Source organism: Podarcis pityusensis (genome assembly GCF_964106645.2).
Source record: "Podarcis pityusensis genome assembly, chromosome: 2".
Classification (NCBI taxonomy): domain Eukaryota; kingdom Metazoa; phylum Chordata; class Lepidosauria; order Squamata; family Lacertidae; genus Podarcis; species Podarcis pityusensis.
This window is the reverse complement of record NC_138029.1, coordinates 20198498-20224505: the sequence shown is the minus strand read 5'-3', so window position 1 is coordinate 20224505 and position 26008 is coordinate 20198498. Positions and strand designations below refer to the sequence as shown.

At 45.8% G+C, this 26008-nt stretch overlaps 1 protein-coding gene across 3 annotated transcripts in view; it reads right to left on the bottom strand.

Moving 5' to 3' along the window:
* RAB11FIP4 (RAB11 family interacting protein 4) overlaps positions 1–26008 on the bottom strand; it is a 219287-nt gene that overhangs the window by 114606 nt on the left and 78673 nt on the right. For all 3 annotated transcript variants that reach the window (XM_080994562.1, XM_080994564.1, XM_080994563.1), the window contains exon 3: positions 14210–14298. In XM_080994562.1, the coding sequence (XP_080850688.1) occupies positions 14210–14298 (89 nt within the window). The remainder of the gene's footprint in view (positions 1–14209; positions 14299–26008) is intronic.

The window sequence follows — 26008 nt, the reverse complement described above, 5'->3', positions numbered from 1 at the left end:
CTAGGTCCCCCACCTCTCCAGAGCTTGGTTACAGAGCCTCCAAGCGTTCCTATTTTCCAGGGACAGCCCCGGATTTACAGAAGTCGTCTTGGTTTCTGATTTGATTCTGGAATATCACACTTTTCCTTAGCATGTCCCTATTTTCATTGGAGAAATATGGAATAGGAGAGTATGGAATTGGAGAGTATGGAATAGGACCAGGGACGCGGGTTGCGCTGTGGTCTAAACCACTGAGCCTCTAGGGCTTGCCAGTCAGAAGGTCAGCAGTTCAAATCCCAGCAATGGGGTGAGCTCCTGTCGCTCTGTCCCAGCTCCTGCCAACCTAGCAGTTTGAAAGCATGCCAGTGCAAGCAGATAAATAGGTGCCGCTGAGGTGGGAAGGTAAACGGTGTTTCCGTGCACTCTGGTTTCTGTCACAGTGTCCCGTTGCGCCAGAAGTGGTTTAGTCATGCTGGCCACATCTCCTGGAAAGCTGTCTGTGGACAAACGCTGGCTCCCTTGGCTTGAAAGTGAGATAAGTGCCGCAACCCCGTAGTCGCCTTTGACTGGACTTAACTGCCCAGGGGTCCTTTGCCTTTTTGCACAGGGGTGTAGTTAAAGAGTAAAAAGCTATAAATTTCCAATCTGTTTTCCACAGACGTTCCCACTGTATCATGGTTATTGTGTACCCAAAGTCTTGCGACCATTTAACCATAGCTGCAGTGACCTCCTCCTCCTTGACTTCCCAGTCAAGGAGGAGTCGGTATGCTTTGAAGTGTGTTTTAGATTTAGAATTTACTATATCGGCATCTTAAAAAGCAGAGACATCACCTTGCCAACAAAGGTCTGTATAGTTAAAGCTATGGTTTTCCCAGTAGTGATGTATGGAAGTGAGAGCTGGACCATAAAGAAGGCTGATCACCAAAGAATTGATGCTTTTGAATTATGGTGCTGGAGGAGACTCTTGAGAGTCCCATGGACTGCAAGAAGATCAAACCTATCCATTCTGAAGGAAATTAGCCCTGAGTGATCACTGGAAGGACAGATCCTGAAGCTGAGGCTCCAATACTTTGGCCACCTCATGAGAAGAGAAGACTCCCTGGAAAAGACCCTGATGTTGGGAAAGATGGAGGGCACAAGGAGAAGGGGACGACAGAGGACGAGATGGTTGGACAGTGTTCTCGAAGCTACCAGCATGAGTTTGACCAAACTGCGGGAGGCAGTGGAAGACAGGAGTGCCTGGCGTGCTCTGGTCCATGGGGTCACGAAGAGTCAGACACGACTAAATGACTAAACAACAACAAATATCGGCTTCAAATCTAGAAGTTTCAATATCATCAATTATAAGAGATATTCAAAATAGACAAACAAAAAGGTTTTGCCATAGAGACTTCTGTGTTGCTTTTTCATAGAGCATCACAGAGCCTGGAGGGCAGCTGAGGGGGAGGCAGTGGGTGGAGGCCAGCACCACGCTGCTTTTTCGGGCAGCGCAGTGCCTGCAGATGTCCAAGCCATTGCATCACTCCCAGGAGAGACACCGTGGCTCAGGCACACTGCAGGCCCAGCCCTGCTCACAGGGTCAGCATGCGCCAGTTGTGTCCTTCTGAGCCGCCCTCTGGTAGTGGCGGTGGGGGGACGCAGCAACTCAGTGCCCTGTGAGTACAGCTCTGGGCCACGCTGCTTTGGGGAACGGTGCATCGTGCTGTGGGGTGCCTGGACATGGGCAACACCTTGGGGTCCGACGTGCTGCCCCCAAGGTAAGTGCCGCCCAGTGAGCCCCCCCCGTCCCACCCCCCTAGCTATGTGACTGGTTATGTGACTGCCAAGTCAAGGAGATATGTAACTATACAGTGGTACCTCGGGTTGCATACGCTTCAGGTTACAGACTCCGCTAACCCAGAAATAGTACCTTGGGTTAAGAACTTTGCTTCAGGATGAGAACAGAAATCGTGCTCCGGCGGCACGGCAGCAGCGGGAGGGCCCATTAGCTAAAGTGGTGCTTCAGGTTAAGAACAGTTTCAGGTTAAGAACAGACCTCTGGAACAAATTAAGTACGTAACCAGAGGTACCACTGTACAGCCTTTAGAAGACATCTGAAGGCAGCCCTGAATAAGGAACTTTTTTAATGCTTAATGTTGTATTACCTTTTCATATGTGTTGGAAGCCTCCCAGAGTGACTTGGCAAAATCAAAACAAATCCCAGAAGAAGGTGATGTTGCAACTCTGTTCCTGTGGCTGTAGTTTGTTTTTATCTATTTTTTCCATTCTGAATCTTAAAACGGTTGTAAGCTGCCCTGGGACCTGCTGGTGAAGGGAGGGGGGGTTGTTCTTCAACATCAACTTCGTTGGACCGGTCACATTGTTTGGATGCCTGGTTATCATCTTCCAAAGCAACTACTGTATTCCCAACATAAGAATGGAAAGCATAATGCTGGTGGTCAACAAAAGAGGTTTAAAGACTCTCTCAAGGCAAATCTTAAAAAATGTAGTACGGTGGTACTTCAGTTTTCAAACGTAATCCATTCAAGAAGACCGTTCGACTTCCGAAATGTTCAAAAACTTAAGCATGCATTTCCAGAAGCATTTAGTTATGGAAAACTCAAAACGGAAGCTGCGTGGCACGTTTGACTTCCAAAAAGCATCCGGAAGCTGAAGCAGTTACTTCCACGTTTTTGGAGTTCGAAAACCGAAACGTTTGACTTCTGAGACATTCGAGAACTGAGGTACCGCTATATAAACACCGACAATTGGGAAACACTGGCCGGTGGGTGCTCCAATTGGAGAACAGCCTCTACCCAAGGCAGCATGGACTTTGAAGACGCTTGAATTCAGGACGAAAGGTGCTAAAGAGGGTTTGGCAAACCCTCACTGTGATCAGCTCCTGCCCAGAAACCTATGTCCCCACTGTGGAAGGACACGTGGATCCAGAATAGGCCTCCACATCCACCTACGGACACACCCCTAAGACCATGTTCATGGAAGACAATCTTACTCAGCTACGAGTGATCGCTAGAAAAGAAGAAGAAGAAGAAGAAGAAGGAGGAGGAGGAGGAGGAGGAGGGGGAGGGCATAATAAATATAATGCTGATAGTGGCAGAGGGTGGGGTAGTAAATATGATGATGATGATGCTGGAAAGGATGAAATAGATTTCTCACTGGATAGCCTTATAAGCATCCTTGACTGATTCCTTTTCCTTTTAAACCTCCATGCAGAGGGATTCTGCACAGTCTCCCTTGGTAAGCTATTTCACTGCTGAATTTGTCATCCTCCGGATTAGTAACATCAGTCTGCTGGAAGGAAGTGCAGACCCCTTTTGCGCCTAGCGATTACAAACAGATGCTGAGCTGATTGCTTTTGACTACGCACGGTGGGCAAAGGAAGGAAGTGGGGAACTTTCATCTTCAGATGCGATACATAAAATGCCACACATCTGGAGATATAACCAAAGCCAGAACGGAAGAGTGAATTATTGTTTTTTTTAAGTGAGGGGGAGAGAATAAAGAGCATTATTTACATGACGTGCTTGTGTCCCACCATTTCTACACGGAAGGAGCCCACAGCAGAGCTCACCACAGGCTGCCATGTTTTGAACTCACAGCACCCTTGCAAGATGGACAGACATTTTGCCCCTCTCCCCCGTCAACAGGAAACCCTCCCGCAGCAGGTCTTCCTCCCCTCAAGAAAACACCACTAGGGCTAGCGCAGGCGCAGCACTTTAAATAATGATCAATTTTTCCTGCCATGTGAAATGTCTGTTAATGTGGGTTCGCCATCACTGTTGCTGTGCCCCTGGGTCCCCTTTGTCCACTAAGCATCTTTCAGATGACTTATTTCAACTGACAGCGGAAGCTAAAAAGCAAGGAGCGATCCCAGAGAGAGAGAGGAGAAATCCCTAAACTCCTCTCCTCTCTTCCAAGCTGCTTCTGCTTTTCTTAAAGTCCCCAGAGGGCTGCCCAAAATGGAATGTGGCTCCTGGCTCATGTCAGGTGTGCGTGCAGGAGCCAGGCCCTGTGACCAGTAGGGCTTCGCCGGACTGGGGCCTTCCTAAGTTTGTTCTGGAGAGGCAAGGTGTGGCCGCACAGGTGAGGCCACTTGGTAACTCACTGCACCTGGTGGCAAGAGCCGGGAAGGGATATAAGGTCAGCATTTCCCTTCAGCTCTTGGCCACAGCAACATGTCTCCTGCCTTGCTGCATTTGGCTTCTTGCTTCCTGATCCTCGGACCTCAGCTTCTTGACTCCTTCCTTCTCAACCCTTGGACCCTTGACTTCATGACTCCCCGATTTCTGACCCTCGGACCCCTGGCTTCTGGACTCTCGCTCCTGCTCCCACCCCACCATCTTGCCCCCGGTCCCGACGTCCTCAGCCGGGACTTCGATCACCCATAGACCGGACCGTGACAGCCCATCTCTGGGATAAAGGAATCAAGAACCCATGAGACAAGCCATTTATGTGTTCTCTTAATCTTAGTAAAGGTAAAGGGGGCCCTGAACATTAGGTCCAGTCGTGACCAACTCTGGGGTTGCGGCACTCATCTCGCTTTATTGGCCGAGGGAGCCGGCACACAGCTTCCGGGTCAAGTGGCCAGCATGACTAAGCTGCTTCTGGTGAACCAGAGTAGTGCACAGAAACGCCGTTTACCTTCCCGCTGGAGTGGTACCTATTTATCTACTTGCACTTTGACGTGCTTTCGAACTGCTAGGTTGGCAGGAGCAGGGACCGAGCAACGGGAACTCACCCCGTCGCGGGGATTCGAACCGCCGACCTTCTGATCGGCAAGTCCTAGGCTCTGTGGTTTAACCCACAGCGCCACCTGCTTCCCTTCTCTTAATCTTAGAAAAGAGCTAAAACTTGCAAACACCTTGACAACTACTAGAGTAGGGGCCATCTATGGGAAGGTGGCACCCACAAATTTTCAGTGAATGGGCTGAGGGCTCCCCAGCTTCTGCTCCACAGCATGTGCACATTAACACACCCTCATGACGTGTGCAAGTGACACAGATCAGCACGCCTTGGGCACCTACTGTCCTGGGGCAAAGGGGCACGCCTGCCTACTAGTGACTGTCAGACTTCTCCTGAAACCCTCTCATTCTTAATATTATAGCAGAATGGTTTGAGCAAGGAAGCAGGGGAATGATGGGGAAACACAAAATACAAGAAATGTGAGGGATAAGACTGAAATATCACCTCTCCTTTTCCTATGCATGTCTAAGGGCAGAGATTTGTGCTGGCTTTTTAGATGGAAGAGCCATAGCTTGCAAAAGGCCCCAGGTAAAGGTAAAGGACTCCTGGATGGTTAAGGCCAGTCAAAGGTGACTATGGGGTTGCAGCATTCATCTCGCTTTCAAGCTGAGGGAGCTGACGTTTGTCCACAGACAGCTTTCCGGGTCATGTGGCCAGCATGACTAAACTGCTTCTGGCGCAACGGGACATTGTGACGGAAACCAGAGCGCATGGAAACGCTGTTTACCTTCCCGTCACAGTGTTACCTATTTATCTCCTTGCACCAGCGTGCTTTCGACTTGTTAGGTTGGCAGGAGCTGGAACAAAGCAACAGGAGCTCACTTCGTCGTGGGGATTCAAACCGCTGACCTTCCAATTGGCAAGCCCAAGAGGCTCAGTGGTTTAGACCACAGTGCTACCCATGCCCTGGCATGCCAAGGTGGAGATGGAATTGTTCTGTGCCTGAAATCCCAGAGAGCTGCTGCCAGTCAGAGTAGGCAGTTCTGATCTAGAATGATGGACCTGATGGCCTGTCTCAATATAAGGCGGTTTCCTCTCCACTACTTCTGATTCCAGTTGAGACTTATGATGCTAAGCTGTTTGGGTTATGATAAAAACCAGCCCTTCACTTCCCCACTCTCCTTGAAGCTGCTAATTTGCGTTGAAACAGAGCCACAACCATTACCCCAGCCTTTTTTTCTTTTTGACCTGGTCTGGGTGTCAGCAGATGATGGCCAACTGACCCTTTCAGCAGGATTTGAGAGGGGAGGAGAAGGGAAAGACTGGAGCCTCAGTAGGGAACTCGCTAATTGCTCCAGCAAATATTTTCTAAGCCACAGATCAGCTGGTGTGCTGGGCTCCATCCCAGAAGCCAACCCAATTTATTTGTCATGTTTCAACACTCCCTCCCTCCTTGTTCATGCTGTGTATTGAATCACTTGGCAGGTATGCAGAAACTGCTCCAGACTGGGCTGACACCTTTTGAAATACAATTAGCTCCTTACCTTGCTAAGGAGGCAGACTGACAGCTAAGAAGGGGGTGGGGGAGAGCAAGAGAGATAGAGGGCCTGCAAGGGCACAAACAAGGGCGGGCGGGGGATAAATGTGAATGAAGGAACAAGCAGCCAACAGCATTCAGCCCCAGCGCCGCATGAGAATCTTAACCAATGAGCAGCACCATTGTATCTAACTTCATTAACCCCAAGGTTCTGAATCCGCCCCCAAACAGATGCCGAAGTTTAATGCTAGTTGTGTGCCATTTTGTGCCATGAACCCCCATTTCATGCCCCCACCACCCAACCGACTAATTGACACAACAATTCAGGGTCATGAGTGAATGCAAAAAATAAATAAAAATCCAGCCTTGTCCAATGGACTCCAAGCAGGTGCCAAAGCTTTGTGCTAGTTTTGTGCTGCAAACCCCACGTTTTGTGCTGCCCCCCTAATGGAATAATTGACACTCAAACCGGGGTCACAAGTAAATGGTCCAAACCTTGTCCAATTGCTTCCAAATCAATGCCAGATGAAGCTACTGTATCTCCCCTCCGTACAATGTAGTGCAACTTTTTTTTTTCATTTACTGAGATGGAAGAAGAGGCTGGTCCATTAGGTAAAATGAATCACTGCCCCACCAAATTCTCTCTGTTCTTTGACAACCCCCATCTGCCTACCTTCTTACGACTGGTCCCAGGGAGTGGCAGTGCCACAGGTCATGACCAGCTGGTAGGGGGCAACAGTTGGCAGGGCAAAATGGTGCGTGGAGGCATTGCTCACCTGGTGTCCCCAGTGAAGGTCATTGTTGGTGGAGAACGGAGGAGGTTGACAGCAGTTGGAGCTGATCTCCCCACTGCCTCAACCCTGCACCTTTCCCTCTCGCTTACCACTGCATCACTGTCTTACTGTCTTAGTTGCAGTTTCCTCCATCTATTTCCTTGTTATCTGGAGGTTTCAGGTGGCTGTGTAGTAATCTGGTCCAACCCCCTGCAATGCAGGAAACTTTTTGCCCAATGTGGGGCTTGAACCCACAACCCTGAGATTCAAAGCATCATGCTCTACCAACTGAGCTGCTGTTGGGAAGACAGGTGAGCACTGCTGGCAAGTGAAAATTTCCTCCTAGCCCCACTCCTGCCTTGCCATTGTATTGCCTTTCCTTTGGCTTTATAATCACGCAACTCACCATGCTGAAAGAAGACCATTTTGATATGTATTTGAACTCCTAAGCTGCCTTTCTATGATTTGCACCCATGGCAGAGTGCAGAATTTAACATGCACACATAAATTACCACGCCCCACTGAAATCAATAAGAAAGAAGCTTGTTGGGGGTTAATGTTTGGACAAGACAGAGGAATAAAGGGAGACACATGTTGTTAACATTATTTCAGTTTACAGAACACTAACTATCCACAGATCTGTTTAAAATAAGGAAAATACATAATCCATGTACATAAATATACAATAAACATGGTTTATAGTTATAAAGTTCCAAATAGATAAATATGCAATATCCACAACACCAGATCTATATACCGTAACTAAGATCAGAGAAAATTACTAGGCAAACTCCCAAACAATGCAAAACACACTGGGTAGAATTCAACGTTGTCCTCTTCCAATTATTTTTATCTGCACATGCATTGCAGCTTGACAGATGGAACGACCTCCTCCTCACATGAGCTTTTTTGGGGGGGGGTCCCCCAAGCCAATTTGCGGTGTGGGGCGGCATGGGTGGAATCCCCTTTACACAAGCAGAAGTCCTTGCCCAGGGCTTCTGCTGATGAGGTTGGTTAGGCGAATCCCGCCCCCTAGCTTGCGTTCAGCTAAGTCCTACTTAGACTCACTGAACATTAATGAACCCAAGTTCCTCAGGTTTATTAACTTCAGCAGGTCTACTGTGAGCAGGACTAGCATTGCCTCCCACTCACTAACCCAATCTCACGCTTTCCACCCATTCACACAACCACTATCACCATCTCATGCAATGTTTGTACCAGCCAATCGCGCACGCTCAGGCCACTGGCATTCAGCAACGCCACATCCCAGGTATGCTTGCTACAGCCTCGTATCCTTCTAACAAAGGATCGTCGCAATGCATGCACAAATATCAGGTTCTCCCGTTCTTTTTTTGCAGCACGAGTGGGCTCAGGGCTCACACCCACTGACTTATCAAATGCTCCCTATCCAGTATACAGAGAACAATCAGTGTCATGTTGAACATCAAATATACAATGCCTGCTAATTATTTGCTTCGACTCTTTGACACAACGTCTTCATGGGTTCCATGTTCTGCCATGGCACTTCCCATTGCATTGGCAAGAATCTGGGGAGAGGAAGAGTTTTGGACGTGGAAAACACAGACACACCAATGAGATCAGCTGGAGGGAAACAGGAGCTGTGGATGTATATGCAATTGCCTGCTGACTGGGAACCTAAGTTGCACATTGTTTAAGCAACCACCCTGCTATTCAACATTAAATTAGCACCAACACTCTGCTAGGTCACATTACAAGGCACTCTCATTGTTGTTGACAAAGCCGAATCCCCTGGGATGCTTAAAATAACATCTCTTCCTCCCTTGTGTTCTTCTGGGGTGGAGAGTTTGGCACCCCAAGACTGAACAGCAGCAGCTGCTCATTAAAGAGAATATGGGAAGCTGGAGGGAGCCAAGAGAACAGACAGGTGCCTTACTTTGCCTAACACTGACACTCTGTGGCCATTTCTCAGCATCACAGCCGTGAGCTTAGGCTTTCAAAAACAAACTCGGAGGGAGCATTCATGGGACCACTGATGGAACACAGCTAAGTTCTGATCAGAGCAGAATCACTGAAATTAATCAAGCCCACTTTGTAATGTTCATTAATTTTAGTTGGAGTAGACCAAGTTAGATTTAGTCAAATGCCACCCAAGAGAAGAAGGGTTTGGATTGCTCTGCTGGTTCTCCCAGGCGGAAAAACTGAAACAAAGCTCATGTACAAGTACAGTGGTACCTCGGTTCTCAAACTCAATCCATTCTGGAAGTCCATATGACTTCCGAAATGTTTGAAAACCAAGGTTGATTGGCGCTGGAAACAATGCCGACAGCCAAAGCACTTCCGGGTTTGCAGGGTTCGGGAGCAGATTTGTTCGCCAACTAAGCCGTCCAGGAACCAAGGTACCACTGTAACTGGTTTGCTCATCCATTCCCCTCCCCTCTCCTCTTTCTTCTCCCTCGCTCGTCTCTTCAGCACTGTCTTATTTTGTTGTCTTACTCTGTGCAGCATAATGCGAGTTGATGTTGCTGTGTTAATTAATTGTGGAGGGGGGGGGAAACACTGGTGTTTGAGTGAATCCATATTACCTTGCGTATGTTTTCTTTAACTGCAGTCCCTTAAAAAGCTGAATGAAAAATATATGTATTGTTTAATAATGCTATGACCACAGGGAAGAAAGGAAACAAACAGAAGGAGATAATCTGCCAACAGCCTGCTTGCTTGAGGCTTCAGCCTGTGGAGGGCACCGTGCAGCTGTTGTCTCCCTTGGCAAACTGGGAAGAATAAGTAACCCTCATGTAGTTCCTCTTCAGGTTGCCACTTCCATTCTTACCTGTGTTGTTACCTTTAATGGACTTTAATAACTAACTGCATGACAACCAGAAATGCAACAGCTAAAGGTGCTTCTCTGTGCAGGAATCATTTAGTTCTTGCATTTCTGCCTTGCAAAGTGGACTTTAAAAAAGAAGAAGTGTGAACCATAGCCATTCTGTTGCAGATATTAAATACTGTGCCGTTTGAAGTGAATTGAAGCATAAGAACTGACTCCTTTGCAAATGAAGCATTGCCTAGATCAGAGGTTTTCAAGCTTTTTGAGTCCACGGCTCCCTTGACCAACTGCATTCCTTCTGCAGCACCCCTGTGGGGCTCAGGAGCCCAGTTAGGTCACCCCTTGCCTGCAGAGCTGGAAGCCTCTCACCCTTTTTTGAACACCCTCCCCCTTTGTGGAGTGTTCCCTCAACCTCCTCTCCTCTCCAGAGCCAGTGTGGTGTAGTGGTTAAGAGCGGTGGACTCGCAATCTGGTGAACTGGGTTCGATTCCCCGCTCCTCCACATGCAGCTGCTGGGTGACCTTGGGACAGTCACACTTCTTTGAAGTCTCTCAGCCTCACTCACCTCATAGAGTGTTTGTTGTGGGGGAGGAAGGGAAAGGAGATTGTTAGCCGCTTTGAGACTCCTTAGGGTAGTGATAAAGCGGGATATCAAATCCAAACTTCTTCTTCTTCTTCTTCTTCTTCTTCTTCTTCTTCTTCCTTGGGAGTCTGCCAGTCAGCAGCCGTCACCACCTCTGGTCCACCCAAAGAGAGGCGACTCCTCAAACTGTCCCACAGGGGCCTGGGAAGAGGATGCCTCCAGTTTAGTGGCCCAATGGAGACTGGCCAAAGGTGAATGTGTGGCAAGCACCTTACCTTGGGAGTCAGCAGTGGGTGCTTCTGGGCCTGCACGGCAGACTGTCTCCCCTTCAGCACCAGGCACTCAGCTCCCAGGCAGGCTTTGCAACAAGGCAGCAAGCACAAGAAAGTACAATGAAGAGGCAATTGTATTTCATCCAGCAGAGCTTTACTGCTACTGAGGGCAAATGAGCATAATGGTCACAAATCCAACACATTCAGGATTGGCACTGTCCATGAGAAATCCCGCTACAGCAGACTTAACTCAAACTTACAATGATTTATAATAAGACTAAACCTTAACACTAAGCATACTATGTACAGAACACCACACCAGAAGGAAAAGAGATAGAAAGAGAAAGTGTGTGAAAACCAGGCTCCTTCTGGCCTTACTTTTACAGTGGTACCTCAGGTTAAGAACTTAATTCATTCTGGAGGTCCATTCTTAACCTGAAACTGTTCTTAACCTGAGGTACCACTTTAGCTAATGGGGCCTCCCGCTGCCGCCGCGCAATTTCTGTTCTCATCCTGAAGCAAAGTTCTTAACCCGAGGTACTATTTCTGGGTTAGCGGAGTCTGTAACCTGAAGCATCTGTAACCTGAAGCGTCTGTAACCAGGGGTACCACTGAATAGTCAGAATACCACAACACACACGTAACTGGCTGTAAAGTAACATAACATTATATATAATAAAACTGTAATTTAATCGTCGTATCAAAAAATTGCAAAGCACGGTCCCTGATGGCAATAACATATCATATTATTATTAACCTTCTATATAACCTTCTATGTATAAAGTCCAAGGATAGTCAAGTCCAAAGATTGTCAAGTCCAATGATTACAATGTACAGTTCCTGTTGGCAATGCCATTTCATACTGATATCTTCCTTCTGCATCATCCTATGTCTTAAAAGTCTAACAAACGAACTTGCCTTCTGCATAGTCCTACGTCTTGAGAGTGTAACAAACAGAGCTACTTAGTAACAACAAGGCAGCTGATAATAGACCAGTTCTCAGGATACACCCTCATTTCTTCCATTGGGCTTCTTCAGCGATAAGGTTTCCAGGAGATTTCCAAGAAACTTGGCAGAAGAGATAACAAAACCAGTTTAAGCTCAGCTTCTTTGAAGGAATAACCCAAACATCACGAACCTTCTGCTTGTTCCTTTCACGCAGAGAAGCTTCCAGAACCCACTTGAATTAAGAAGAAAAGGAAAGATCTCTACACATCAGATGAATACTTTCTGCACTAAGAAATGCAAACTGACACAGACTTCTGCTTGGTGTGTGGGTGTAGAATCTTAATTAATTGAGTACTTTCAATGCTTTTTACTAGTTTTATGAATTTGGGGGTGCAGCTGCCTCCCTGCCCCACTCCCCTGGGCTACGCTGCCCCCACAACGGCACAGTCATGCTAATAACTGCTGCCACCACCTTTACTTTTACCATGGGGGGGGGGGCAGAGCAGGATCATCTCTGCCCTGGACCCAGCGCACAAGGTCTGATGCTGCGTGATGTGTCTCTGTGCAGTAGAGAAAAGGATCACGCTCTTTGACAGCAGCTCTCAGCAAATAGAAAAGAACAAGTGCATGGCACACAGCCCAGGAATTATTGATTTCTGTTTCATTGAGGATGAGCACAAGGAAACATAGGAAATAGACCCCCCCCCCGGCAGAGGCAGGATCGTTGGTGACGCTACAATGCTCCTCTGTCTATGTGCATATCGAGACCAATTAAAACCCCCAAAGATTGTGCTAAATATTTTTTTACTGACATTAGCAGGCATGACGTGAATCCCTTCATTGCCACCCAGGAAGCAGAATGCATGCAAGGCACTAGGACAGGGTAACAACAATCCAAAGAATACCGTATTTTTTCGTGCGTAATACGCCCCCGTGTATAAGCCACCCCCTATTTTGGCGGACTCCAAATTAAATAACTGAATAAATAATTTTTTATTTATACCCCGCCCTTCACAGTTCAGAAAACCGGGCTCAGGGTGGCTAACAACAAATTTAAAACACTTAATTGATGCAACAACAAAAAAGCATAAAATACAATATAATACAATACAATTAAGAAAATGAGGGGAGGTTGCCAAGAGTTGTTAAGTTTTTGGGGGGGCAGGATTGCCCAGAGTTGTTGAGCCCGTCCCCCCTCTGCACTATCTGTGTATAAGACGACCCCAAATTTTTAACATAATATTAATAATAAAAAGCTCGTCTTATACACGGAAAAACACGTAATTACTTTTAAAGGGAAAGCTAGGAGATTTCTAGCAGGCCCCATATCTCAGAAACACTTTGTCTTGCATTTATTAAGAAGTAAAGTCAAACCACCCTAGTCTGAGGTGTAGTTTCCATCAGACAACCCCCTGGATTGCATCTTCACATTTTTTCTCAATTTTGAGCACTGGGACAAATCCTATTACGAGCTGAATCCTGATTTAGGATTCTCAGTGCCTTCACAAAGAGGCAGTCAGTGGCAAGTCCAGCGGTTTTCTGTAGGGGCCCCAACACAACATGCTGCCATGCCAAAATTTTGCAACCTATTCAAAGAACTGTGGCTGAACGGCTCATCACATGCTGAATTCTTTCTGGCAATGGAGGTCAGCTCACCTGGCTGGAGCTTGACAGACAGGTGCAGCAGGAGAGAGAGGTAGGTCTGGCTGGTATAGTCAAGGCCTTCCACACCACGTCCTCCTGCCCCCACCTCTCCTGCTCCACTGTCTCCCACGACCAGGAGAGGATTGGAGGAGGAGGAGCAGAAACAGATAATAATAATAATAATAATAATAATAATAATAATAATAATAAATCATTTATACCCCGCCCACCTGGCTGGATTTCTCCAGCCACTCTGGGAGGCTCCCAAAAGAATATTAAAAACACCATAAGTGTTCACCCTTCAGTAAACTTCATCTGGTGTTGTCTTGAACCACACTATCCATCTGTCAGGTGCCACCAATAACTGAAGCATCATTTTCCACCTGCAAACATCTGGTTTTGGGAAAAGCTCACTCAACTAGAATCTAGTTTACGATCAGAAATGAAACAGGATGTGCACATCCATCATACTTCCACTGAGTCGATGGTTGCGGTCTCATTGTCATTTCTGGTGCAACCTACTAGACAACAGAGAAGCTCCTCTGAACCAAGAGACCTTCAAGTCAGAAAAGCTACGCAAAACGTTGTAAGTACTTTCATATCCCAAATGTGAAACCACCACGACCTTGTCGGGCAAGCTATATCTCAAACCCTGTTTCCATCAACAAAGAATTTTCAGTTTTGCAATCTCCACCATGTGTACCTTGATCTGCATGAAAATAACTTCTTGTCCCCAGAGCCCAGAAATACAATGAGTACTCAGGACCATTGAAATGCCCTCAAATTTTCAAATAACTTGCTTGGCTCTCCCAATGTTTTCACCTTGAGTTGATGACTGCCACATCCACTATCCATAAATGCAACTGGGTAACATGAGCAGAAAGAGGCCTTGTGCAAAGTGGAAGAAATTGCTGGAATGCTCGACTTCCCACCCTCTGCCGACCAATTCCACACAGAGGTTTTAAAAACAGAGACTCCTTTTACCTGGTAGTAGTAATCCACATACTCCGTCTCGTAGCGCTGAGGTCTGAGGCCCTCAGCAGACAATGCATCCTTCAGTAACTCTTCACAGCCTAAAAATAAGAAGGGGAAGATGTTCAGAACTGCATTCCTTCCAACAGTTTAGGATAGAAAAATGTGTGCATGCCTCAGCTAGAGGGAAGGTGAAGAGGCATTTGGGATATTGCATTTTTTGCTCTATAAGACTCACTTTTTCCCTCCTAAAAAGTAAGGGGAAATGTGTGTGTGTCTTATGGAGCGAATGCAGGCTGCGCAGCTATCCCAGAAGCCAGAACAGCAAGAGGGATTGCTGCTTTCACTGCGCAGCGATCCCTCTTGCTGTTCTGGCTTCTGAGATTCAGAATATTTTTTTTCTTGTTTTCCTCCTCCAAAAATTAGGTGCGTCTTGTGGTCTGGTGCGTCTTATAGAGCAAAAAATACGGCAATTATTAGTAGCAGGGGCATTGCACTGTTTGCAAGCACACGGGGCGGGTTAAGGATGAGAAGGGTGCCCTTCATCTTCCATGCTCCCCGTCCCTGACCGCCATGTTGTTCCTAGTGTTGTTTCTGGAAATGAATGTCTCTCTCCAACATAGCCTTTGGGGCTGGTGGAGATGGGTAGTAGCAATAGCACAAGCTGTGGTTCCTGCTGCTACAGAGCTGATGAGTTCCGCTCGGCGTGGGGGAGGGAGCTCATCGCATGCAAATGATATTAAGTTGTGGGTGAACATATCAGACGACACAGCGATTCTTCTAACACCTCTTGTTTATTCACAGGCCCAGAACAGAACTGGGCTGAAGGGTTCAGCCAACCTGCTTATATAGAGCTCAACTACAAAGCAACAGTAACAACTTTCTGTAACTATCCAATCACTGAACGCCACTTTCAGTTCCTTATTTGCATATGTGGACCTGAGTGAAAACTACCGACAGTATCCCCCTGCTGGCCCAGGGTGAGAACTTCAGTACATAACAAATGACATCACACATGCGATGTCGCACATGTCAGGAGGAGTCTGTGGGGCCCACCAAGGTCCGCCACCACTGCAGAGGGGCCCGATGAGGCTCAGCCCCTCAAGATTGTGGGGAGGCTCTCAGCCCTGTCCCCACATATGTTGTTGTTGTTTATTGAATTTATATAATGCCCTATACCCAGAGGCAGTTCACAGAAAAGATCAACATAAAGACTACAATATATATAATCAAAATAAAAACAACAACCCAATAACACCCCTCCAAAAAAGACCCACATTTTAAAGGGTATAGAATGTTTATTAGGTCAGTCAAAGGCCTGGTTAGAAAGGAAAGTTTTCCCCTGGCGCCTAAAGATATATAATGAAGGAGCCAGGCAAACTTCCCTGGGGAGAGCATTCAACAGGTGGGGAGCCACTGCAGAGAAGACATGTTCTTGTGTTGACACCCTCTGGACCTCTCAGGTGGGGGGCACACAAAGGAGGGCTTCAGAAGGTGATCTCAGGTTCATGTGGAAAGAGGCGGTCCTTAAGGTATTGCGGTCCTGAGCCGTTTAAGGCTTTATAGGTCAAAACCAGCACTTTGAATTGGGCCCGGAAACTAATTGGTAGCCAGTGCAGTTGGATCAGGATGGGTGTAATATGCTCAAACCGTCTTGCTCCGGTGAGCAACCTGGCTGCTGATTTCTGCGCTAGCTGAAGTTTCCAAACTGTCTTCAGAGACAGCCCTACGTATAACGCATTGCAGTTATCTAACCTTGAGGTTACCAGAGCATAGACAACAGTAGTTAGGGTATCCCTGTGCAGATAGGGGCGTAGCTGGGCCACCAGCTGAAGCTGATGGAAGGCACTCCGGGCCACTGACGCCACCTGAGCCTTGAGCGACAGCAAAGGATACAGGAGTACCCCTAAGCTATGAACCTGCTACTTCAGAGGAAGTGTAACCCCATCAAGACCAGGTGACCTCCCACCCAACTGATCTAGGGAACCACCTACTAACAGTGCCTCAGCCTTATTTGGACTGAGCTTCAGTTTGTTGGCTCTTATCCATTCCATTACCTAGGCAAGACATTGGTCCAAGACACTGGCGCCTATGTTGTTGTTACTGCTGCAACAACTATGGTCTCTATTTTATCTCTATGTATTTTATTGACCTCTCACCCATCTGGTCTAGTGAACCAACCAATAACAGTGCCTCAGCCTTATTTGGACTGAGCTTCAATTTGTTGGCTCTTATCCATTCCATTACCTAGGGCAAGACACTGGTCCAAGACACTGGCGCTTATGTTGCTGCTGCTGCTGCTACAACGATGGTCGCTATTTTATCTCTATGTATTTTATATCTCGCCTACTGCTAGGTATTTTAAAATTAGCAAAACAGCACAATCTTAAACACTTGATATTTAAAGAAAGGGGAATGGAAGGGATGGTTAAACAGCCGAACAAAAAGACGTCAACCGTGAACAGAAATCGTGTCTAGGAAAAGCCTAAGAAAGAGGTAAGAATTAAGAAATGAAATGAATGCAGACAGAGAAGCAGCAGAATAAATGTCGATAGCAAGGGAACTCCAAAGATAAGGGCCGAGGGAGCTGAACACAGGCGTGTAGAGAGTTTGCTTCTGTCTAACAAGGAGAGGGGGCAGGATGGAACTGTAGAGCTGAAGCAGAGATGAAAGATTAGAGAGCAGTGAGTGAATGAAGTCATTTGAGATGAAAGATAGCTCGAACATTCTAATACAAAAGATGAATGAAAGCTAAGGAAGTTAGTGAGGCAGAGGAGTGATGGGATCACAGCGGCAAGAGGAGACAGTAAGACACGCAGCCGAATTTGCGACAGAAAGGAGAGCGGTGCATGTCAAGTTACCAGTTCTGAGTCAAACATACAGTCTACAGAGTTTTCTCCCAGACTTCACTCGGTCAGAGGTATACTATACTTACATTAAGGGCCGTGATGTGTCCTACTTGGCAGACGGAAACCCTCTCTGCAGAGGGTCCTGTATGGAATACATGAGCTTTGCTGTGCCTGCCAACTCTACAGTTCTATGATTCTATGAGTCCTTTATTTGAAGGGCTGCTGGGCTCGAGACCATCTTAAAGAAAAAGAACCCTAGGAAGAAAGAACCAGGGTCTTGACCTTGGACAGTAGACAGAGCAGCCACAGAGGTCATGTGGGAATGTTCAGGGATGCAGGAGAGGATATATTGTTGGATTATATCCTTTTCCAACTTGTGTTAACAAGTTCCACAATTTAGCAGAGTAACATTCCCCTTTTTAAACTTGCAGCGGATGCCTTTGCTCAGGCTCGCTAAAGCCTCTATAATAACTGTTCTGGTATTTTCCCTTTATTCCTTCATAAATGACAAGATACGACACAGTCTTCTATAAAAGTATAAAAAGGTTTACTCACACATCATTCTGTTCACAATAGGATCCCAGAAGGCAGACTTAGCTTAGAAAAGTAACATACACCTAGAAACTATCTCATAAGAAGACAGTCCCTTTGTCCTCTCTTGGCTGGAGCCAAGAGAGCATATTTGGCTAAGCAGATGTTGCTTCTTCGATGCATGTAGTCAAAAGGGAGAGAGATGGCTGCCCTGCCCTGTGCTTTTGTCGTTACCTGCACAGGTGAGGCCATGCCCACCTCTAGTCACATGCAGAGGAAGTCTGTCCCAGCCCAGAAGGAAACAGGAAGTTTACCTACTGGCTGGACAAACATTCCTCCCCATGTGTAAACATGTTCACTCTAGGAATGTTGTACTTGACTGCTCTTGTGTTTCACATCCCACAGGTCACATGCTCCAGAGGCATAGCATGGGGGCGGGGGGGGCTGTCACCCAGGGTGCAGTTTTTTTGTGGGTGCATAGCTCACGACACCCTGCCAGCCTGCGGGGCTAGCAGGACATCGTGAGCTGTTGTGTCTTTTCATGCCGCCCTCCAACTGGGTGCTGGCAGCCGATGTTATGCTGCTGCCATATTCCCATGGAACTCTGGGGGTTGTAGTTCTGCGAGGTGAACAGGGCACTCTCTCTCCTGCTTGGACTACTGCAATGTGCTCTACGTGGGGCTACCTTTGAAGGTTACCCAGAAACTACAACTAATTCAGAATGTGGCAGCTAGACTGGTGACTGGGAGTGGCCACCGGGATTATACAACACCGGTCCTGAAAGACCTACATTGACGGACTTCCGGGTTGGCGCCATCGCCGAATGGCGGACTCCCTCCGAGCTCCGGAGGGAGTCGGCTCGGCAGGGGCTGGGTCCTACCGCGCCGGCGACGCGGGGACCCTTAAAAACCACGGGCACGGGGCCCGTGGACATGGGGACTCGGCTGGTACCGTCAGCGTCCTCCCGACTCGTGAAGGAGCCTTTTTAAAGGCTACGGATCGGGTGCCTGGGAGTGGCGTGGTACTTTGAGTCTATCGCTTCCCCTGCCGAGTGCAGCCGCATGCCATTCGTCGGAGAGTGCTGGCTTCTTCCATTTGAAATTCGGACATTTAACAAAAACCCGTGAGTAATTGGGTAACCGGGTACAAAAGGAGGAAAAAAAAAAGGAATTTTTTTTTTTCGGATTCGGCACGAGCGGGGGGGATCTAAAAAGGAAGTCAGTCCCCTCCCTGATTGTAAACATGCTAAAACAAGGACTGAGAAACCAAGATCAATTCAGAAGTTTATTGCTGACTAAAAATACCAAATTCCACGATGGAATTACTACAAGAATTGTGCTGGAGGAGAGTCGAGGGTGAGAGGGAAAAGGCAACCCCCCCCCGGGAACCGGGGCGATTCAGAGAACCTGGCGGAGAGAGATGGAGAGTTTGACAGCTGTCAAAGTAGCTGTCAAATCTTGAGAATATAAAGAGGACTTTGCTACAAGTATTTTGCTGGTTAATTTTGATACAATTGGATATAAATATGGATATAAAATGTCGGGTGGAAAAAGAAACAACAATTTGACTTTTGGATGAGAGGACACAAAGTTATTGCAATCCCTCTAGAGGGGCTTTGGGACATTACAAGCGGCGTATATGGAAAACTACTCTGGGATGTGTACTACTGGTCTTAGCTCCTGGGAAAGTAGCAAAACTGAAATATTTGTTTTGTCTACAGAGGTGACAACACAATAGAATCTTTCTATTTAAGTAAGCTCCTGAATAACAAACCTCTGTAGAGATACTAGATTTCAGAATAAGAATGGTTTTGCAGCTGAACAAGACAGAAACCTGAGAAAGTAAGAAACAAAAGAGTAAAGGACCAACTACGCCACGGCAAGAACAATGGGAGGAGTAACAATGATCAAGGGAAATTAAAGGCCTCGATTAGACTGGACTTTTGAAATTAAACATTATCAAAACAAGTAACTTTAAAGAAAACCGGCAAGATGAATTGAGAAAGTTTGGCTGTGGACTTGAGACCTCCAGGCCGACAACATACAGACTGATGGACATAGGGAATCTAAACCGGGGAAGGGAGGGGGAATTCTAGAATCCAAAGGCTATGTAATCAACTTCTGGAACCTTCTTCTATTTTCTATCTTTTAAATTTTTTTTTTATATATAACTTTGGTATTTTGATTTAACAAGTTTTGGAAAAAAAAAAGAAAAGGGGGAATTCGTGGAAGGAAACGGGGTAGATTTTGGGGAAAAAAATCTTTGTTCTATTTTGTTAAAGGTGAGGAGTGATGTTAAGATTGTAATTTAAATTGGCTATTAGGCATAACATATTAGGTTAAATTGGGAATGAGAACTTGTGGAACCAACGTAGGGAAAGGGGAATACAGTCGGGAGGGGAAGGAGGGAGTCCCAGAAAGAAGGTTATGAAAATAAGGGTTTAAAATTGGTCTCTTTTCTTTCTTTTTTTTCTTTATCTTTTCTATCTTCTTTATTCTGTTATTATTGGAAATTTTAATAAATATGATTAAAAAAAAAAAAAAAAAAAAAGAAAGACCTACATTGGCTCCAACCGAGCACAATTCAAAGCATTGGTGCTGACCTTTAAAGCCCTAAATGGCCTCGGCCCAGTATACCTGAAGGAGCGTCTCCACCCCCATCGTTCATCCCAGACACTGAGGTCCAGCTCCAAGGGCCTTCTGGCTGTTCCCTCACTGCGAGAAGTGAAGTTACAGGGAACCAGGCAGAGGGCCTTCTCGGTAGTGGCACCTGCCCTGTGGAACGCCCTCCCATCAGATGTAAAGGAAATAAACAACTATCTGTCTTTTAGAAAACATCTGAGGGCAGCTCTGATTAGGGAAGTTTTTAATGTTTGATGTCCTATTGTGTTTTTAATATTCTGTTGAGAGCTGCCCATAGTGGCTGGGGAAACCCGGCCAGATGGGCAGGGTATAAATAAACTATGATGATGATGATGATGATGATGATGATGATGAAAACAGACAGAGGTGTGTGTGTGTGTGTGTGTGTGTGTGTGTGTATAATATTACCACCTACTCAACCCCATGATGGTTTCAACACACCCAGATGGTTATTATTATTATTATTATTATTATTATTTATTATTATCTCCTCTAGGATTCTGGGCATTTCCCAGGATTCTTTGCAGAGAAGGCATGTCTGTTTAAAGTGCGGAATGGAGCTTTCCCCAGCCTTTCCTGGAGAGGCCAGGGATTGGACCTGGGAGCTTTTGCATGCAAAGCATTACTCCTCCGCTGAGTCAGACTTTACAAGAGGCATTGCCTCTGGGAGGTAGTTAACGTTCTCTCTGCTATTGCTAACAAGCATGTTAGAAGCTCAGGGTCGGGGTTTTTTCCTTTTCTTTTTAATCCATGTCTGTGTTTCTATTCCAAGGACCCAAGTACAAAAATGGAACGAAGGTGCTCAATTCTCAAGTCCATCAGAAAGACCAATTACTCTTTTTTTTAGCACTGAGCTGTGCAAAAGGACACTGGGGAGGCAGGTTGCTTTGAAAACCATTGAGCAACAGCCCCCACTGTTCAAACTGTGAAAATCTCTGTCTCTTCTGAAACCAATGAACCCCAGGAAGGCTGCAATTGCTTTTTGACATCTCCCTTTCTACTTGATTCCAGAGCAAAGGTATGTGGTGTTATAGATTTGGGAGGGGAACACTCCCCCCCAAACACTAGAAATTAATAAATGGTAGGATTTTGGGTTATTTCGGGTGTGAAGGGAGAAATACAAGCTGCAGAGGAATTCTTGACCTGGACAAGCTAGGGCCAAACTAGGGTCATTAAGAAACAATACAAGAGAATTGTGCTTCCCCTTGTCAGGAGGTGTGAGCAGAGACTGGAAGGGTTTGGAAGGTTTCCAGGGTAACTGGGTGTGAGGTGGTCGGAAAAGAGTCTGTTATCAAGGTGTGCTGGGAAAAAGAAGGGATGAAAGAAGACTGAAATCCATCTTGAGTAGGCTGGCTGCTGGTGGCATACAAATCCCTCTTGAAACGATCGTGCTGTAAGATCTGGACTCCCTCCATGCAGGCTGCAAGTAAAGGACCCCTGGATGGTTAAGTCCAGTGAAAGGCGACTATGGGGTTGCGGCACTCATCTCGCTTTCAGGCCGAGGGAGCCAGCGTTTGTCCACAGACAGCTTTCCGGGTCATGGGGCCAACATAACTAAACCACTTCTGGTACAATGGGACACTGTGATGGAAGCCAGAGCACCGTTTAGCTTTCCGGTGGAGTGGTACCTATTTATCTACTTGCACTGGTGTGCTTTCGAACAGGAGCTGGGACAGAGCAACAGGAGCTCACCCCATTGCAGGGATTTGAACCACTGACCTTCTGATTGGCAAAGCCCAAGAGGCTCAGTGGTTTGGACCACAGCGCCACCAGTGTTGCAAGTGTAAAAAGGTGAATAAACCATATTTCTTAAAGCTACAGCAGTCTCTGCCGTGTCTCAGTTCTCCAAAGGAATACAGACCCCCGCTGAGTACCCGGAACCCCATGGGATCTTGCCACCAGTCGGCGGGGGGGCGGTTAGCACCCAACTTTTGTAACAGTCTTTTTGACTGTGACATCCTGCCCCGCTATTCCCCATTGCAAAGCAGGGGAGTCACAAATAAGAAGCAGCATGGAGTTGTCAGGAAAAGTGAGAATCACACCAAATTATGCAGATTACTCACTCTAGGTTTCAAAGCAGAGGTGGGGGGAGAGAGGAGGAGGAGGAGGGGCTTTAGGGGAGAATTATAGACAAAGCACATGGAGCTGTTTAGGCAGGAGAACATCTCTTGACAAATAGAAGGAACTTTGACGGTATAAATAACACTGGTTGCAGGGGGCCCTTCTGTGTGCCTGCCTCTTTCTTGTTGGCATACGGGACAAGAAATGAGGAAGCAGATGCCAAATGCTTTTTACGATCCATTCTGAGGAGCCTCATCCAGGCAGTGAAGGACCCATCTCTTCTAATGCTAAGTGGTGGTTGTGAGGAAGCTGCTAGTAAGGGCATTAATTTGTTTCTTTTAAACAGCTGGGTGCAAGAAAAGAATATATAAATAGTTGGGTCGGAGAGAACCGAGACCGACAGCAATGTTTTCCATAGCGGGGTGCCAAAATCTCTAGAAAGAGGCAGCTTTAGAAATCATGGGATGCGACAACAGCAAGACATTTCCCTTTCCTAAGGACAATTCAACCATTGCACCTTCCCTGAGCTGGTGAGGTTAGATGTCAGAGCCAATCACCTGGTACTAACTGCATCCTGAAACTGGTTTGACTAAGGTGGCTTGTGAACAATAGTGTTGCTCCAGGATTCCACCCTAGCCAGAATTGGTTGGTTCTGCCTCTCATTGACTCTGGCTGCACCTACTGTGGATTTCCTTGCCTTCTGCCCCAAAGGACCAGTACTCAGTTTTAGACACATTTACTATCATTTTGCATTTCTCAGTGCAGAAAGTATTGATCCGATGTGTAGAGATCTTTCCTATTCTGCCTAATTCAAGAGAGTCCTGGAAGCTTCTCTGTGTGAAAGAAACAAGCAGAAGGTTCATGATGTTTGGGTTATTTCTTCAGAGAAGCTGAGTACAGCTAATGATAATAATTTATTATTTATACCCCGCCCACCTGGCTGGGTTTCCCCAGCCACTCTGGGCGGCTCCCAACAGATTAAAAACAGAATAAAATATCATGGCTTAAACTGGTTCTCTTATCTCTTCTGTCAAGGTCATGATGACTATAAAAGTAAGGCCAGAAGGAGCCTGGTTTTCACTTTTCTCTTTCTATCTCTTTCCCCTCTGGTGTGGTGTTCTGTACATAGTATGCTTAGTGTTAAGGTTTAGACTTATTATAAGTTACTGTAAATTTAAGTTAAGTCTGCTGCAACTGGATTTCTTATGCACAGTGCCAGTCCTGAAAGTGTTGGATTTGTGACCACTATGCTCATTTGCCTTCAGTAGCAGTAAAGCTCTGCTGGTTGAAATACAATTGCCTCTGGTCTATTTTCTGGGAATCCTGCAACGTGTTTAAGTTGTTTATTTGCTAACTATACACTGGAATCTAATCTGGATCCATATTGAGTAGAATTTCAATGACATTTACACACGCCATCAAAGCAGCTCACGAGCTTTTACTGAAGAATAGTAGTATACAGTGATACCTCGGGTTAAGTACTTAATTCGCTCCGGAGGTCCGTACTTAACCTGAAACTTTTCTTAACCTGAAGCACCACTTTAGCTAATGGGGCCTCCTGCTGCCGCCGCGCCACCGTAGCACAATTTCTGTTCTCATCCTGAAGCAAAGTTCTTAACCCAAGGTAATATTTCTGGCTTAGTGGAGTGTGTAACCTGAAGCGTATGTAACCTGAAGTGTATGTAACCCGAGGTACCACTGTAACTTGTGCTTGAATTCTGATTGTGGGTTTCTGGGAGAAAAGGGTGCCTCACTAGATGGGTCTGATCCTGTAGGCTCTTCTCATGTTCTTCTGTTCTTAACTGCAGATTCACTTAGTCACATAAATAGAAGGTTTTCAAGGCGCTTCATTTTAGACAGTAATTATCACAATGTATTTCTAGGTGTTTTTCTTTTTTTTTTCTGTACAGGGGTCCTTTCCGTGGACTTGTTGCAGAAGGCAATTTAATTTTCTGTTTGTGCCCTTTGGATGTTAATGACAAAGTCTCATTTGTCACCAAGCTACCTGGTGCCTCTACGTCTCAGGAGAGTCTTTAAAGCCTAAATGAGCTGCACGCACAATGCTAAACTCACCATGCGAGACAAGGGGACACATTCGTTAAAGTGAGCTATTGGGAAATGAAGGAGGCAAGCAATCACACGGCAAGCAGGAAGCTTTGCCAACTGGTGTCACGGAGGGCATCTGTGGCTGTGATTCATCACAGAGACAACGTTACCAGCCATTGCTCATACCCTTCTATTCATAACACAACCTTGCAGCAGCAACAACAAAGAAGCTCCTTCAGCCAAAGGCTTGGAACAGCAATGGATGCTTAACTACAACAGTTCATTGCACTCCTGTTTAGAAGAAAGAAGAGGACATTGGACAGACAAGGACTTCACAAATGTGATCATAATGCCATGAGGAAGCAAAGGCTCAGAAAAAAACTCAATATGGAGGCCAAATGGCCGAAGTATTGGGAAATTTTAGAACAAGAGGGTGACAGACTAAAATTGCAGAGCGTTGAAAAATTAAAAAATAGAGTACGAGATTGGCTCCATTATTATCAAATAATGGAGGCATATAATTTGGATAAAAAACTAGGCTTCCAGGTGGAAAAATCAAAGTTGGAAACAGAATTGTTAGACCCTAAAGTTAAGAATTTGTCAAGAGTGTATAACTTGCTGTTGAAATGGAATACTCAAGATGAAATGGTGAAATCTGCTATGATTAAATGGGCACAAGATGTTGGACATAATATTATGATGGCCGACTGGGAACAGTTATGGACCACTGGTATGAAGTTTACGGCATGCAATGCCTTAAAAGAGAATTTAATGAAAATGATTTATAGGTGGTACATAACACCAGTCAAGCTTGCAAAAATCTACCATCTGCCCAATAACAAATGTTGGAAATGTAATGAAACTGAAGGTACATTCTTTCACCTTTGGTGGACATGCCCAAGGATTAAGGCATTCTGGGAGATGATCTATAATGAAATGAAAAAGGTATTTAAATATACCTTCCTGAAGAAACCAGAGGCCTTTCTCCTGGGCATGGTCGGCCAATTGGTGTCAAAGAAGGATAGAACTTTCTTTATGTATGCTACAACAGCAGCAAGAATACTTATTGCAAAGCATTGGAAGACACAAGATTTACCCACCAGGGAAGAATGGCAGATGAAGCTGATGGACTACATGGAACTGGCGGAAATGACTGGCAGAATCTGAGACCAGGGAGAAGAGTCGGTGGAAGAAGATTGGAAAAAATTCAAAGTATACTTACAGAAACATTGTAAAATTAATGAGTGTTAGAAGGATGCTGGAATGAAGCTATATGGTTTTAGTAGAAATGCAACAAAGAATTAAGTAAAAGCTGATTGATAACGGGTCAAAATGAAAAAATTTAAGGTTAGACTGTTAAGATAAATTATGGGGAAAAAATTAAGAAAGATGGGAAGAATTTGCTGAAATAGTGAATCGAACTAGAATACAATAAGAGGAGGTCGATGAAACAAGTTAAGGAAAGGTAAAGATATGGAATATTGGATGTATGTTTTAGTTCTCTTTTTGTTTCTATCTGTTGTATTGTTGTATTGTTTTTCTATGTTTTCTTTTCTTTTCTTTTCTATTGTTGTCTTTTTTCTTTTTTCTGTAATTCTTAAACTTTTAATAAATATAATCTAAAAAAACAACAAAAAACATAATGCCATGAGGAAGTGCCAGTTGCAAAATGGCTGCCATGG